Below are 17,125 nucleotides of genomic sequence, written 5' to 3'. Positions count from 1 at the left end.
CGGCAAAAGCCTCGCGAGCTTTTTTTTTTTTTGCGGTGGGTTGATTTTCAACTGGAATGGTATTGTTGGTGTGCGATGTGTCACTTCGCACGCTAAGCGTACGCACGTATGGTTATAAGCTCATCGGTGTATGTGTGGACATTTGTGTAAGATGTGACATAAAGTTATTGGATTAAAAGTTGGCACCGAGCCAATAAGCGACTTTGAAAGCAAGCTGTTCGCGTTATACAGAATCCTCTCGTACGACAGACCTAGTTTACGGATGAAGTAGATCGCTCGAAATTCTCAGGCAGTTTTTCTTTTATTCCAATTTCTTGTTTCAAAGCTTCGCTTTGCCGCTTTGCTTATAAAACATGAAAATACATTTTGCAGGATAAACTTGAACCAGTACCCACTAACTGAACTGATCACTGTAATCAGACCAAATTCATCAACATCGCTGTACGATTTCTAAACGAACACAACGACGGTATTAGCGCATATAATAATAGTTTTTAATTTTCAATCATCGTTTTTCGGTGTCGTAGATTATCTTTTGTCCGGTTTGATCCTGATTTAATTACAACATTGAATTATACCTATAGATTGGTTTATTGATGCAATTATAAGCTGCTATAAGTATACACCTGTCTCAATTAGTGACGCGATATTTATTGGGTAGTGATAAATATTTATTACTTTTTGATAAAATTTTTCTCAACGGTATAATCGTCAAAATACATTATAGTAGTGTAAATCAGTCGTTCAAGTACGGTGACGGCTACGACGCTGTTCGGAGAATGAGGATGGTTTGCCTGATTTTCGACAATTGTTTTAAACCAGATATGCAATCATCGAGGCCTGATATATAAACTCGGACAAAGTTGTCTAGGTCGTTCGGTGCCGCCGTAAGGATACCCGACCTTATAAGGTGACATCGCCCACGTGTTGACGAGGCAATCGCTTACTCCGAGTATAGCAAGGACAGAGCCATGATGCCGAGATCATTCCTATACGTAACATTTCTTTCATCCATTATAATTTTTTCGTTAACAAGCATTATACATTTTTCAGAAATACCCACGACGATTTGCAAAATACCGTTGCATCCTTATTTGACGAGTATAACATCAATCTCACAGAATTTCTATAGGCTTATCTTCATTATAGTTTCAGCTTTCACATATTACGATACGCTTCGCGAAATCGTATGATAAATGGATTTTGTTGATATTGTCACAGTGAGATATTTATTTTTTCTTCTCTTTTCGCTATAACAGTTCTAATAAATCGCTGACTACCGTTGTACAGGCACAGTCTTTGCGATAAATACGATTTATTCTCGACGCGTTGGACCAGGAAGCGCAAACATATACGTATAGAATTAGAAATATTTGTAAGATAAGAAAAAAAGGGCAGGCCGGCAACACCTACACGTGTCTCTTCCTCTCTGGGTAACTTCAGCTATGCTTATAGCGTATGTACTATACGTATACCGGAGCTAATTAGCCGACGTTTGACGAGCTGCGTGTTACGTTTACACTCCTGGAAAATTGAATAGGGGAGAGAGAAAAAACTAGCAGTAAGTATGCACGATGAAAATTAATTGTAATTTGAGAACAACGCCGATTTATCAGCTGCAGGAACGGTCGCAGGTGTAGCTACAGATATATAAGGCAAGCCCCAAGAACATGTTTAAACGAGTAATTAAGGAGAGACCTTAATACGATCGCACGTATTCCACTTGTTGTCCACCGCGAACGCATGTGCACAGTGTTCCATCTATTTTTAGTACTTTCCTGGTACTCAACTATCCGGCCTATGTCTTTCATGCTCTATATGCTACATTTAAAATAGAACGCCGGTTAAAACAGTTTCAAATAATTCCCTGCTCTTGAGAATTAAAAGAAATTTCACCACTTCCCCGCTTGAGAAATTACTGCGGGGATACCAAAATAAGGGCTGTTAAGAAAAACCGAGATGAAATGTTACTGCGTGGATAATAAAAGGTTGGAATGAGATTACTTCGATCGATTAGACTCGAGAGCCAGATAACAAGACGACGAGTTGATATTAATAACGATTAATCAATGCTTGGGCCTACAGTGTAGTTCACAACGAATCGCGCAACTTTGTCCGACTGACATTTTGAATGGAAATGTTTTTTTTCCCACCAGTGTGAACGTTAACAATAGTGAAGTTATAATTCAAGCTGGTTTTATAATTCAAGCTTCTCGCGTTCTATCGATCTTGGCATGTTGCGGAGTGCGCGATGTTTCGAACCGAATATAGATATCTACAGTTTTTTTTCACAAACGGGATCAATCGAAGTTTAACCGCATCCGTAACGCCAACGCCGGAAGTAAACTCAACGTTTACGGCCTCGCCTATATAAATTTAAAAACACGCCACACGATTCACCAGGTTCCACAGTAACGATTTATCGAAACTGTTTCATCGTGGGTATTGGCAAAACGTTCTCGAGAAAGAAATAAAGCAAAAAAAAAAAACTACCTGGTATTCCTAAAGCATAAGCGTGTCATTGCAAACGACTTATTCGTTAATAGATAAGTTAATTCTTTCTCTTTATAGAAATACCAAGAAAAAAAAAACCTAAATCTGATGAGCAACTCATCGAATTTATTCAACTAGAGTAATATACATTTCGGTGTTTGATATCGTCGTGAATCAGTGCAGATTATATTAATGATAAAAAATTAGAGTTTCACATAATGATTAAAATTCAAGGATGTAACTACGTGCATATTAGTCAACTGGCGTAGAGTGTGATAAGATAAATTTTTCCGTATAACGAGATATGTATTTAAAAGAGGCTGAAGTCAGTAACGCTAAACGTAACGAATCGTGGGGGTAAAAACCACTGTTTCGTAATTTTATAGTAACCGAGGTAATTGAGTTTTCAAAATATGAATACATTTTTCCTTGTTATAATTTACCGCACCGTCAGACGTTCCTAAAATTGCGAAATAACGATTTCTTCCGAAACGTGAATCGTTACAATAACGTTACCAACTTCATCGTTATATATTTTATTGCGTATAAACAAGGCGCGCGCAATATTTAGGAATGAACGAATCAATAAAAATATACCCACGCATACATATAAGATGTATGTTTGACAATACGTAGCCGTCATGCCGCCGACCGCATGCTCAAGAAAATAAGTTTGTAATTTCGACTCAATTGGTGGTCAGCTGAGAAGCCCGCCAGTCAACGCGTGGCTCGTGGGTGTTTTGAGTGAAAGTCGATACTTATGTCCAGGCCTAATGCGGGCATTGTCAAAAAGTGAAGACTGCCAGGATTTATCAAAGGCGAAATTCAAGAACTCCCGTATACAGTTCTTCGGTGTCACGTTGAACTTTACCTGTATTCCGTAAAAAGTAAACAAAATTGAATTAAGCAAGAAATGTCCGAGTTTTCAAATAACCATCACCCACTTTTGTAAGGCTCACCAAAACATCCATTTACCTTTACGGTGTAGCAACTTAAGAAGTGAAGTTGGAACGTGCGTATTGTCAACTTGTCAATCGAAGTTATACACGAACTTGAAAAATGGGATGATAAAGGGACTACCTTGGAAACATTATTTCAAATCTCTTGTACTACGTGTGTACGACTATCAAGCGATTAAGCACGGCGCGCTCTTGACATTCATCCAGTAATGAACAGCCGCCTAAATCATATTTATCTCAAGGATAATCGATGTATATACCAAAATATCCACTAGCTAACGACTGGAGTTATCGTTTGTCGAAGGAATAATACAATGTGGTAGGAATTTAATAATAACAGAGCGAAGGAAAGGTTGTAGGCATGTCGTCGATTTACCAATTAATTCCAACTACTATCCTCTACGCCAAAAATAATCCACTTATTAATTAGCACGAAGAAAGATTACGGGGAGATAAGCATGATTTGTCTAACCCGACTGTTTTCACAGCTCCTTATTTTCCCTGCAGATATGAATCGGTTCTTCGAACTCGTATGATAGTTAACCGGAATTGCGAATGCGTAATATGCCTGGAATACGGATATATATAGTAAAATTTTTGAATGGTAACAGTCGGAAATGCGTGACACAAATGCAACGCGAGCGAAGAGAAAAAAATAATAATAATACGAAAGACGAATCAACGCCGTGTCGCAAGCATTGATCAAACCGTCCCCGTTTTTCTTTATCGAATTCTGCAAACAAAGCGACACATTTTGCACGAACAATCTCTAGATCTTTGCCAGCGGTCTCTCTCGTTCGCATCACCCGGTAGCCTTTGGATAGTTGTTCACGTGCACGTATATACATCGAGGGCCACACGCAACTTCGCCCATGCACACGTATCGGGGACCAGACTCTGGCCCAGCGATGTATTCGTTCAGGTACAGAGAGCTACGTGTGAGCACACATGTAACTCGTAACACCCATACGCAAAGGTTATTAGCAAACCCTCTCCTTTCTTGGCGACTACTCTTCGAGTGAGTCATTCGACAACGTGCGGCGAACGGAGCAGCACAAGTAAAGTAAACGGATAAACTCTCGCGCTATGAGCGCTATTTAAACGATTTTGCGAGAGCGTGTTCCGCACAACGCGGCCAACCAAAATTATGACGATCTTACGGAATGCCCGTACGCGCAGTTTTGTTGATGGCCGGCACGTTCACACCTTGCCGAAGAGTAATTTTCCACAAATGCATTAAACAACTCCTGCCCAACCCTCGTCGGTGATGGAGACCTATGACATGCTGCTTAAATGACGCACGGTTGCATTACGATCATTGATTTACGTCCATTTACGATGTAGTATTGATGTTCCGCGCCGCATTGAAACCTCGGATAATCCTAGACTGAATTAGGTATTGCACCAGAGTCGGGGCCGGGTGTATAGTTAGTTGTATTGGAGGATTAGAAGAAATTTACATGTAATTGTTTCCATTGATTCGTTTTTTTCCCCCCTCACAAACGTAAGCTACGTAATTCGTTCAATTTGCTATTCCAGACTGTGTATCTTTTGCGTTACAATCCCGACTGCGGTAGCTTGACTAGGTACGGAGAGTTTCGGGTTTCGGGTAATGATATCTACTCTGTAGAACATGAAGATCTGATAGAAAATTAGAGCCCGATAAGACAGCTTACAGTGTAATATGAATGTTGATTGGCTCTTGCTTGTAATATTTACACCTCCGGGAGACGAATAAGGAAAATGCTACTTCACCGCAGAAGCATTTTGTTACCCCTGGAACAATTATTATCCCATCGCTAGCTATACGAGAACTGCGAGCAATGTATAATTAGTTGCAAAGAATCATTGCCGGAGTGAGTGTGTACCTATGTGATGTTACAGCATGTGACGAAGGTGCATTCAAGAGGCGCTGCACTAGACAACGCGCAATCTATCATCGCATAATCCTACTGCTTTGCGCCTTATAAAGGACGTGAGTAATTCGGCAAGAATATACAGATTCATCACAATTTACAATCGACAATATAACGAGAATTGAAGAGGATTCGGAAAATTCGCGTATATGACGCATGAATGATTAGTCAACGACTGTGGTCGCAACATTTTTTTACAAAGAAATGGTTGGGAAACAATATGAGCATTGAACTCGTTCAACTTTCCATGTCAAATTTATCTTCATCACGTTTTAGGATTACATCATCAGTGTTGATAAGACAGATATTCAATTGCAAAGTTGTTAACCTCCTCCGACGGAGAAACTAATTATCCGTCGGTAATCGGCGGTTTAGGCGTGACGGAAGCGAAAACTTGATTCGATTGAAAAACTACACCGTAGATAAGGAATGACGATAATTACCGAGTAGATTAAAATGACATTCTAGTGAATAAAAGATGTAATTGCGAGATTAAGTTTACCTGGCGAAAAAAAAGCGTAACAAACAATTTTGCCCAGCCTTTCATCAAAATTGCGTGGTGGTTAATAAACTCTTATTCCTGGCCGAGAGCCAAATATTTCAAATACTTGTAATTATATTTCTGTTACGTTGGTCGTAAATTTTGACGCGTAATCCTCTGTAATATTGAACACCGTGAAATTAGGTTGGTAGAGAATCAATTACAACACTATGCGTGAGATGAGAAGAAAAAAGAACGGAGAAAATGATCATCGGTGGCGGGAATGCAACCGTCGTATATCAATTGTAATTATAAAAAATGTTCATAAACGATTAGTTCATGTTTTAAGGGGCCGGATTTGATTGGGATACGTTACTGAATAATCTTTCAATATGTAACCTGTGTATTAACCGCGTACTAGTGAATAATCACTGCGATGAATATAATAAGGTAATTGTTCGTCACTGTATCTATTGCCTACTTATTAATTACTTTACTCCAGAATAAAAGACTTTCGAAACTCGGCTCTCGTTATACTCTGATAAATAATATTCCGACCGAATAAAGACTAATCTGAATAGATGATAGCCAGGATTTTGGCATCGAAGGCGGTTAGGCATGTATTTGCAAAATAAGCACACCTAGAAACAAGGAAAGCCAGAGGTGCACGCGGCACGTGAGATATAACAGGATTTTGATGCTTCTGGTTGAGGGAAAATTGGTAGAAAATAGGGTGGATCGATCGTAATTTGGATCGAACAAACAGATTTTCTAAATATGGAAATACGAGGTCGCAAAATTAACCGGTTAAAGCCAGCCAAGGTACCGAAAACCCACGCACGGTTGAAATAAAGACACGAGGAGAAAAAAATGGTCAAAGGATACTCACCATCTGTCCTCTTAATATTTATGCTGGTACCAGCCTCGATGTTGCACATGTCGTGATCCATTGTCATTTAATAACGCGCACGATACACCATGAAATGTTTAATAACGAGGGAAAACACCGCGAAACGTGAGACAGTGGTCAGAAATGATCACGGCTCGGCAGCTGACTCCGGCATAGGAGGCTTTTATTCGGTTGACAGTTACAAAAGCGTTTGCATTCAAAATTCTAGAGGGCCGCCCGTGCTATAGCGACGACAACACGATTCGACCCGGCAATGTAATCGGTCGAAAATAATCACACACACTTCGGATACAATTTAACGCTCTCAAGGTCACTACCTGGCTTGAGAATTACATCGAAAACAGGCGGATTTCACGGGAAAATGTTTGGTTTTGAGCCGGGATACTGCCAAGTGCCAGTGTCCGTTATTGACAACGAAAAGGCACCGAGCGCCAGGTTTCGGTGAGACTCGCCACTGGCACCATCTGTCTGTATTTCTCGAGTTTCGTCACCTACCGAACGATGGCAGCACCTGTCACTGTTGTTCGAGAAGAACGTCGTCGTTTGAAATCGGAGTAAGAGTTAAATCGGGAGTGAAATTATGCAATTTCATCGTTAAACTTATGCGCGCTGGCGTGAAGGAGTGTATCCATGCGAATTCCTCATCAAGACATTACATGAAATTATTGAAAACTTTTGCATGTTTTTATTCCATACACGTAGTACATGTTTTGTAATTGCAATTAGAAAGAAAATAAAATAAATTTGCGATTGTTGAATTTTGTTATGAGAATGTTTTTGCAATCACAGAATATCACAGTTATTGTTTTATTTTAATGATATAAATATGAAAACATGTCATTGTTCCATCGTTGTATCAATATATCCTTGTGACGAGAATCACTGTCAAGTGTACACACTCGCATGTTGAAAATAATCAGCAGAACACAATCTGTGTTATGATATTATACAATTTATTTTATTATATCGTATCGTCCTTTGATGATTGATTTCCAAAATTTTTGGACCACATTTGCGTTATGCAAGATTTCAGTCCATCCATATCGACATTCTCCTTCTGTGTCACCAGATGTTTACAGATTTTCTCAGCCCTTATAGATAATGAAAGATTATTTGTAAAAATTGAAACGATATTCACATTTTATCCATAAAACAAAATCTTACAGTTTTTCTTGTTGGTAAACGTTGAGCGTCTGAAGTTTATGAATCGGTTTCTTCTTTTTCCTGTTTTCATATATCTAGAAGAGTTGAGTTTATGTTTACTCAATGATTATTATGTGACAAGAAACGTGAATTAAGTTTAAAAAATATGATAATAGTTACTGATAGAGCACGTTCGACAATTTTTGATTCAAGACCAGCAGCAGCGGCAACTGAGTGTGCAAAACTCATCCCAGAATTGCCATTGGTAATCTTGTGGAGAAAAACCACTGTGCCATCTTGATTGATCAGGAAATTTAAAGTCTAAAAAAACACTTGAAATTGAGCTGCTTTCGATACATAATTACCCGATGCTTCAAATGTAATTTAAAAAAATTATGATAACCCAATATTGCAGGTATGTGTGAATACTTATTATTTACTTGTTTTTCAACCAACGATGTCTGTGGTATTAAGTCAACAACACTATGGAGGTGTGTTGATACAAACATGTGTGGACATTCCGCTCCTCTATTAATGAAATCCGTCAGGTAAGCTGCGAGCAATGAAAGTGCATCTATGTACGAAGTACCTTTTCCAAACTCATCAATTATCACTAAAGAATTGGAAGTTGCATCAGATACAGCTCTATTCATCTATTGAAATTTAAGTACAGCATTAAAAGTAATATATGCTTATTTCTGCAATAAAAATTATCCAACTCGATTTTCCTCTATTGCTTAGGTTCAACAAATTTCATCGAAAATAATATTTACATAATTTAAATAAATGTAAAGTTATTATATACCTGTCTGAGATCAGCCATAAACGAACTTGCGTTGAAAGCCATGGTATCGGCAAAGTGTATGCGTGTCAGAATATGCTTGATAACACCAATAGTTGCAGATTCAGCGGGTACGTAACTACCAATATGTGCCATAAAAACGATAAGTGCAACTTGCTTGAGGTAAATGCTCTTGCCACAAGCATTGGGACCAGTTATGATTTTAATCAAACTGTTGTCCTGCGAGGAAAGTGTGTCGTTTGTTATGAAACTGGAGTTAATTATTTCCAGTAATGGATGACGGCCTTGCTTGATATCTATTATTTTAGACTTTGATATTTTTGGTCTCACATAGTTCAAATCACGTGCGACTATCGACAAAGAAATCAACCTGTAATTTTCATAAAGAATAAATGGGTATCGTAGATGTATCAAGTTTGAATCGTAGTTCTTACATATTTCTCATGCTTTTAAGCGAACATGACGGAGTGCAGTGGATATACGTACGCATCTAATTTAGCAATGTATTTTATTATCTCAATAACTGGTTTGATGTGTTTAGTAATGTACTGGACCAGTTGCATCATTATCTGGCTCTGTCTTTTGGTAATCTTCTCGAGAATGTCACCAACTGTATTCTGTAATTCTGGAACGATATTACACAACGGCTAAACAAGAGTTGTTTATACATTGACTTTTACTCAAATATGGAAGTGAACAGTTAGGGCATAGACCTAGATGGTCAGAGTATAATACTGCATACCTACTGCACCTGGACTCTTATAATGACAAATGTTATTGGCCACGAATTTAAATTCCAAGCCCGGTAGTTCATAGTCTTCAGGAGGCGAACTTTCCCAATGTGTTACAGCTAGCAGGTAGCCGATGTCTGGAAGGTACACCATACTACAGGCTTTTACAAACTCCGGTAACTCTTGCAGATCTCGTTCAGCCATCAGACTCAGGACTTCAGGCAACGTCTGATTTTCATGATTCACTGTGAGTAGTGTGGATTGTTTAATAAATTGATGTAATGATTGGCATGTGAATGATTGGTTTTTCTCCTACTATGTACCATGTAATATGATACTCACACTGATCCAATTGTGGATCGACCCCTGCATGAGCGACAAATTTATTTTGCCGCTTGGATGATTCAAAGTCAACAATGTATTCTATAAAATATCTTAGTCGATGCATTTCATCCGTAGCACTATCGACAATTTTCGTAAATAATGGCAAGACATTTTTGCAGGTCTCACAAATATCCACTATATGGATTATGTTGCAAAGTGTCTATTTTGCAAAAATAATTAAATTGTAATTTTTTCAATATGCAATATCAAATTATTAAACGTCACATATCTTTTAGCAGTGCGATGTAAGAAAAATTAATTTAACAGTTCACCTTATGTAATCTTTGCCATTCTGAAGATTTTGCTTGGGGAGCTGAAAGCCGGTTCATTACTTTGGTTATTTGGTGGATTTTGGATAAGCATGGCAGCATATTCTGGACAATATTTTGATTTGTCGGATCCAAGCAAAATTCGATAACATCTAATCTCTCATTTATTTCTTTTTCATCACATGTAGGATGTTGAAACATTGACCTATAGGAGAGGAGATAGTATTATAAAAGGGGCACTGAAGTACACTTATTGCAAAACGATATTACCTCAAAATTCATAATTACATATTAGAGCAATACTTTCCACAGGTATTGAAGACCCGGGCGAGACTGACAACGATTCAGAATACTGTAAAGACTGAGTCCTTCTTTACGTGAGCTTGAGGTGCCAAATTTGAATAAACTGGGATGATGGCGTGGATTGACAATTTGCAAACCCTTATACGTTTCGTTATCTACCATAACGATATCTTTCCTGAAGCAAAACAGATGTTGCGATATGAATCACTGAACAAATCAAGCTCATACAATTCCTCAGCAACTATTTCTTCTACTTACAAGTTAAGCTTGTGCAGTTGCACAAATTTTGCTTGACCAATCGCATCCAAAGCCATTGCGTTCCAATGTTTGTCGAGGTATTTCAAAAGTAATCCCAGGGCATGAATCATGATAGAACAATTGAAGTTAATTATTGAACTGAGAAACAAAATTCTATCTTCGTCAGTTAAATCATCAGGTTCGAATTCTAGCTTCAAATGTTGAACTCGTGTATTGCACGAAGAAAAACCATATTCCTTTTTAGACATTATTTTAAATTTTAGTCGTGTGAAACGGTTATTGGAACTCGGTGTTTCGACTGGAAAATTTTCATTTTCTTTAAGAATGAATTTCTTCAAGAGCGTCAAAAATGGTTCAGCCATGCCTGAAGTTGTAATAATAAAACTTGGCCGTGATTGCCTGTATATTACATTTGTCATGTCAAAATTCAAATTGCTTTCAGCTATATCTTCCAGTATGTATAGCTCAGACATTATAGTGTTGTAATACGCAGCGCCCAGCTGGCCATTTTGATAAATAATTGACAAGACAATCTGAAACAAAATTATCGATTAAGTTGGTGATACGTATATCATAAATATAGAAAATTTTATATATACTGAATATATATACTGAAGCCGTCTCTGGTTGAAAAGTTAAAATTCTATGGTTTACTAGCCTCTTCCGTATCAATGTCAGAACTGAGTCCATCCAATGACTGGTTTACAGGAGTAGGATTCTTCTTTTTAGTAACTGTGGCAGAGGAGCTACTCTCCGTCAAACCTATGCCAATGCACACCCCTTGGTCCAAGCTACTGCTGGACATTGCAGACCCGACTTGATAACGACTGGATAAGCATATCGATGGTTGATATTTACATAAGGGAAATTTAATATTATAAAAGATATGAGCTCAAAGATATGCCAGTAAATTATGCAACAGTATATCATTGGTTGATATTGAGTGGTGTTATATGTAAAGTAGAATAAATATAATAGTTTTTTATCAATCTACAATACGTTTTCAAGCTGATCATAATTTTTACATTTCAGTTTCCGTTGATCGACTTTTTTCATCGCTCGTTTTTGCTGATCCTTGATTATTTGTAATTGAACTTAGACCTGGCTCCTCATCTGAACTTTCGTCACAAAGTGACTCAAATGGATATCGCCTATAAATGTATAGTAAGTGGATTAAGGGGATTCCCTAGTTGATTTCAACGTGTCGTATATATCTCCAAATATCCGCGTATCTCAAATTCAAAACCACCCCATTCTATACGCAATTCCGAACAAAAACACTCCAACACATTTTGAATGAATTCTACAAATTTACTATTATATTTCGTGGAATCAATGCCGTTTCTTTATTTCTGCGTCCAAGGAAAATGGATTCGACTGTTTTTGTTCACAATTGCGTATAGAATGGGGCTGTCAAGCCCTTTTTCGCGATTGAGATACGTAGACTTTGATATTTGGAGATCTGTACGTCGATGTTTAAATCGACTAGGGCACTGCCTCAGTACACTTTCAAACCGTATCGCATAACCAAATGGACACATTTATTTCGAATTCATATGTATACGATTAGGTATTGATTTCATTAATTTAAATATAATTCTTACTTCTCAGATTCTGATGATTCTGGTTTTTCTTCTTTTCTACTTGCCATTTTGCGCTAATAATATGTACTGTTAATTGTTGTCGGTTGGCACCTAGAATTACATGTGCAAAGATTTAATTTTACTCAATACATATGCTAATATTGAATAAACTTGAAACTAACTTACAGAGATGGGTGCAGATGACTTACAAAACAATTGAAGTTGCTGGAATCTGAACCACTTATCCATCAAACCTAAAAAAACATTTGAATGCCATCTTCGAAGTTTTCGAATGTGAAAACTGATTTCAGAACTAGTAAAAAAGTTCTCATCATTTCGAGTTGCAGCAGTGAAAAGAACACAACGAAAAATGATGGAAGAAACGTTTAAAACGTATACATCTTATTCTCGTACAATCGATCAGGAGACTAATTAATTCAATAAAAATACGATTTTTATTTGATTACATTACATGAGCAAATTTCGTTGTTTGTAAATTCCCTGTACATAATTACAATGATGTATATATATTCCCTAAGCCCGTGTATATTAAAATATATTTTTCAAAAACTAATACTATCGATACAAATAATGTTGCCCATTAACTATACACACATATAAGTACCTATATCTTTGATTAGATTTTTTTGTTAATACTTGCGCACATTAAAAAATACATGTATGATAGATTTTTTTCATTAAAGAAGAAGCAGAGAACACATTTGGTAAAATTACTGTAAGTAATACACATTCATAATTTGTATAAGTTGAATGCGTGCTTAAAATTTCAAAGGATTTGAAATCATATTTTTTATTAGAGTAATATAACGGTACAAATTTTGTACATGCATGAATGCGATCTAATGCATTAAAAATTGAATCATTCCTCCGAAACTTAATAATATTCTGCTTAAATACTTCTCTTGATTTCCGTGTGAATTTCATTATGACACACTTTTTTTTTTTGTCTAACATATGTTTTGAGATGATGTTGTGAATTACAGGCATGCTATTAAAATAATAAATTAGTTTCGATTGAACAATATCAACAAGTGTATTCTATCGATGTACGTACGTAATAATAAAAATTAATTGCAGAACTTTCAGTTTACGGTATGGGATATTGCTAATTTCTAAATTAACTTACTTAGTTTTTTATACTTTAGGGCATTGCGTTTGCAGAAAAATTCTCTTTGGAAGGATTTTTATATGTACATATATAATTCATAGAACAGAAAACAATGATATATTACATGATCTTGTATATAAAATATTAATAAAACTATATTTAATATATTATTATCATTTACTATTTATTATTAACAGATTAAAGTCGCAATTTTTCAGAAGGAATTAACTAGCAATGGGTGGAGGAGACTGAGGGTTATAAGATATCGGTCGATAACTTTTTTCCCTGACAAATGGTTGGATTGCGTTTAGCATCAAATTATTTGACGGCACTCTTTCACGTGTGATTGGTTCGACGGGGGATTCCTCTTCCGAGCTGGCATCCTCATGGCTCCTGGCAGGGCTTGCCGACCTAATCGAAATATACTTCGTTTTTTAACATCTTGGTATGCAACCGATTCGTATTAGTATAAATTAGTATGATGCATTGCGCAGTTTTGGTAAATGGTTCCTCAGCTTACCGAATTATAATCTATCATTTCCTGAATGACGATTATATTAAACTAATAGAAAAATTTAATGCAAGATACCATATAATTAATCTATTGCACTACAGACCTGAAATTACATTTTGCATTGCAATATCAACTACAATTACCATTCTATTCATTGGACTATGAATGTTATCACGCTGAGCATAACTTCGCTCGCTATCATTTTTATATAATAAATTAATACTTTTTCAAATATTTGACTCAAACAGTTATATATCTTGAGCACCCACCTATGCGTTATACTGTTGTGAACTACACCCAACCCAAGGCGTAGTTAGAAGCGGTTGATTGCGTTTGTTTTAATGAAGCGTTGTTAGGTGACTAGAGGTGTTAACACTACTTACTTTATGCCCACCTTAAAACCTGCATGGAATAAAAATTGAACGCCAAACATTAACAATTTTCTTGTAAATACTTATAGTATAAGTACAAAGATACAGGGCTGAAATGGCTAGTTTCGTTGTGTTCACGGATATAATTCCAGCTTTAAGCTCCCTGTGTGAAACAGTAAGAGAATCAAGTTATTTGATAGAGGAATACATACTAAAAGGAGAGACGCAGCAGATTATAATATGTGTTATAAATATTGGGAAAATTTGACATATTCCACTTGGTCAACATTGATATGCTGGAGACTTACATTTAATTTGATCGCATCATTTAGGGAAAAGCGAAATATTCTGAATATGCATCTACCGTCACAGTATAAAGTAAGTCGGTATAAATCGTCCGGTCATGCAACATGCTGTAGCGTTATTGATTTGTTATCCAATTCAAACTTAATATAAGGGATCAACCGAAGCATATTATAGGATTTTTGAACTAATATTGGATGATACTTACCTAGATCGATGAATTCTGACTTTAGTTGGCGTTTGCCGTGAATGTGGTCTGGTATTTGGCTGAGATAACTCGCTATCGCTGCTTGCCAGCGACGATCTTGCTGCTACGGCACCGTGTGCAAAATCTTTCCTATACACAGTTACAAGGAAAAGGTATGATGAAGTCAAAAAGTAGATACATTAGTCAAATCAATAATAACTGAAACTCACCTATAGTTGTCTGACCTAGGAGTAGAATTAAGATTTACTGGTTTGTTTGGATGAATTTTTGCGTCAACAAAGACAGGAGCGCTCTTGGGAATATCGTACACGACTTTCGGATGAATTGTAGTTTGCTTGAATTCAATGTGTGGTGCACTTTCAGGACCACAGTCGTAATACCTTGACCTGTAGTCTTTATACTCTCTTTGTTGTTGATGTTGTCGATATTCAGAATGCATATGGTGTAAACTAAGATTAGCTTTTCGATTGTATTCGTCACTACTAGCACTGTTTTTTCTCGCCGCTGATAGTTTACTAGGCGGCGCCGAGATAGGGGATGAAGCTGACGACGAAGGTGCACCGTCAGGGTCCGCACGAGATAACTGCGTATTGTCCCAGACAACTGGTAGGCTTCTGTATACAAAATGTATTCGTTAAAAGTCATAAATCATTGAAACTGCATTTCATCGATTCGGATGTATTTGACAAAATCTTGATGTTTGTTCTAATAACAACAGCTCTAAACGGTACATATTAAATGGAAAGAAAATCATGAATATTTGAAATATGAGTACCCGGTAGTTTCATCCATGTTGAACAGTCTAAGCTGTTGCCTAATATTGGCCTTTTCTCTTGCACGTTTTTTCTGAAACTCTTCTTCGACTTTCCTCATTGCTTCTAGCTCTCCTTTTCTTTGCTGTTCCTTAGCTTCTGCTTCTCGAGACAACTTTTCTGCTAGTCTGCGTCTCTCGATTTGACGTACAGTTGACTGGAATGTAAACCGTTTGCTTTTAGAGTTACGTTTTGCAGAAGCCTTTAGATCAGATAAACTATCCTTGACATCTTGTAAGTTTTCCGGTCCAGGTGACGGTGAACGTTCTCTTTGTTTCATTTCCGAAATGTTCTCGCATGATTTTGATAAGTTTGAATACTTTCTCGACGTTAATCCACCATCGGTAAATCGTCTTTCTCTGAAGAGCCCAAACTCTTTGGATTCTTTGGAATATTTTTGAATGTCTGCACTGGGATATCTGAATACTTTTTTCGATTCGTTTGTACTCTTTTTATACTTTATATTAGAGTTATTTGAATTCTTTTCCTCGGTACTACTGTTACGGTAATTGAGACTTTGCGTTTGATATTCGGTAGCATTGGATTCGGGTAGATACATAACGTGTCCACCGGAGGCTAGATAAGAAAATGATGGTGGTTTCATAATAATCGGAAATTCAGGCTTTTCGTCGTCTTCATTTTCCGGAAAATTGGTTTCCCATCCAGGAGATGGTGTATTAGTTCCTTCAACGTTTGGTGGAGTATGTTGCAAAGAATTTGGAGCACTCGTAGATAAAAGCCAATTCCCATCTAAAACATCGTTATCTTGTTTCCTGTCAACATCTATGGCTCCTAATCCGAGAGCTCCAGAGACAGATCTTTTCAATTTCTGCAAGGAATTAAAAGAGGACGACTCTTTGTTCTTGAATTCGGGATTGTACAACGACATTCTATTGTCATCTCTGGGTAAGGATAGAGAAAAAACATGAGGTCTTGGGGGAAACTTGACCGGCGTAGCCATAGGTGGAGGAGAATCGACACCTGCATCGCTACTAGATTCCTCGCCCAGATCTTGTTGAGGCGTCCAAGCCGGTCTAATCGAAGCCTTTGCTCGGTTTGTGATTATATCCAACGGGTCGTCGTTGAGAGCTCCAGCATCACCCGAAATTCCAGAGTCTCCAGATTTGTCATGCGAACTTCGTGGACCAAGAGCTACCAGAGGTGGCGGTGGTCTCGATAAACGTTCTATGCGTTCTTCGAACAGTACCTGAAATGCGAACAAAAGCATTAGAAAATTCTCTACTACAAAGCAGTGCATTACAATAAAGATTAGTTGTTTAGGCAATAATTTTGGTGAGACTTAAATTCGAATTATTTTCATTCTAAGGAACCTACCGGTCCTTCTTCGCTTGCTGTGCTCATAGTTGGATATGGAGCATCTAATGCAGATAGCAATCTCCAAGCAGCTGATGGTGAAAACCGAGGAATTTCCAATTGCTTCTTCGGTAGTGTAGGCCGTAACTTTAAAGCAATGTCCTCCCCAGTATGTAGGATCTTATCCTGAAAATTCTACATTTAGCCCTCATGAAATTGTGTGAGTATTTCTATCTATACAA

The 17,125-nt window shown here is 37.3% G+C and overlaps 4 protein-coding genes and 1 long non-coding RNA gene across 9 annotated transcripts in view; 1 reads left to right on the top strand and 4 right to left on the bottom strand.

The window, feature by feature from the left end:
* The window catches only part of LOC107218539 (kinesin-like protein KIF2A), a 31,838-nt gene extending 24,637 nt beyond the window's left edge, over positions 1-7,201 (bottom strand). For 2 of the 3 annotated variants that reach the window (XM_046746287.1, XM_046746288.1), the window contains exon 1: positions 6,739-7,201. In XM_046746287.1, the coding sequence (XP_046602243.1) occupies positions 6,739-6,805 (67 nt within the window). In that variant the 5' untranslated portion in view covers positions 6,806-7,201. The remainder of the gene's footprint in view (positions 1-6,738) is intronic. The other variant, XM_046746293.1, reaches the window with a different exon arrangement.
* A 245-nt stretch (positions 7,202-7,446) lies between these two features.
* On the bottom strand, positions 7,447-11,188 carry LOC107218484 (mutS protein homolog 5-like; the record flags this gene model as incomplete). The annotated part of the gene is made up of 11 exons (XM_046746674.1): positions 7,447-7,850; positions 7,924-7,997; positions 8,083-8,223; positions 8,343-8,555; positions 8,708-9,074; positions 9,191-9,329; positions 9,447-9,680; positions 9,778-9,979; positions 10,092-10,293; positions 10,396-10,566; positions 10,650-11,188. Coding segments are annotated over 11 exons (2,412 nt in total), but the record flags the coding sequence as incomplete, so codon positions are not given.
* A 104-nt stretch (positions 11,189-11,292) lies between these two features.
* Positions 11,293-12,427, bottom strand: LOC124296152. The gene is made up of 3 exons (XM_046746305.1): positions 12,254-12,427; positions 11,675-11,800; positions 11,293-11,476 (listed from the first exon to the last, which is right to left on the bottom strand). Exons 1-3 carry the CDS (start codon positions 12,298-12,300, stop codon positions 11,293-11,295), a joined length of 357 nt encoding a protein of 118 aa, XP_046602261.1. The 5' UTR covers positions 12,301-12,427.
* Positions 11,379-12,892, top strand: LOC124296179. The gene is made up of 3 exons (XR_006906012.1): positions 11,379-11,495; positions 11,682-11,813; positions 12,421-12,892. It is a non-coding gene; the product is annotated as an uncharacterized LOC124296179 (long non-coding RNA).
* A 230-nt stretch (positions 12,893-13,122) lies between these two features.
* Positions 13,123-17,125, bottom strand: part of LOC107218590 — a 51,041-nt gene continuing 47,038 nt past the window's right edge. Inside the window, exons 5-10 of one of the 3 annotated variants that reach the window (XR_006905839.1) lie at positions 16,905-17,078; positions 15,533-16,776; positions 14,967-15,371; positions 14,758-14,886; positions 14,145-14,277; positions 13,632-13,772 (exon numbers count right to left, since the gene is read on the bottom strand). Coding sequence is in view for 2 of the 3 variants with exons in the window: in XM_046746294.1 (XP_046602250.1) it covers positions 13,586-13,772; positions 14,758-14,886; positions 14,967-15,371; positions 15,533-16,776; positions 16,905-17,078 (2,139 nt within the window). In the remaining variant the exon portion in view is untranslated. Of the gene's footprint in view, positions 13,773-14,144; positions 14,278-14,757; positions 14,887-14,966; positions 15,372-15,532; positions 16,777-16,904; positions 17,079-17,125 lie in introns of all 3 variants that reach the window. The other 2 variants (XM_046746294.1, XM_015656512.2) reach the window with 2 other exon arrangements.

Source organism: Neodiprion lecontei, chromosome 1, assembly GCF_021901455.1.
Source record: "Neodiprion lecontei isolate iyNeoLeco1 chromosome 1, iyNeoLeco1.1, whole genome shotgun sequence".
NCBI classification, from domain to species: Eukaryota; Metazoa; Arthropoda; class Insecta; order Hymenoptera; family Diprionidae; genus Neodiprion; species Neodiprion lecontei.
Note: the sequence above shows the minus strand (reverse complement) of the source record. Positions and strands in the feature narration are given on the sequence as shown.

Bases quoted from the DNA above. Each gene is read 5' to 3' on its own strand.
- LOC124296152 (XM_046746305.1), bottom strand. From the start codon at position 12,300: ATGGCAAGTAGAAAAGAAGAAAAACCAGAATCATCAGAATCTGAGAA. The intron at 11,801-12,253 runs GTAAGAATTATA...ATACATTTATAG, and splicing joins GAATCATCAGAATCTGAGAA to GCGATATCCATTTGAGTCAC. The intron at 11,477-11,674 runs GTAAAAATTATG...ATGCTTATCCAG, and splicing joins CGATCAACGGAAACTGAAAT to TCGTTATCAAGTCGGGTCTG.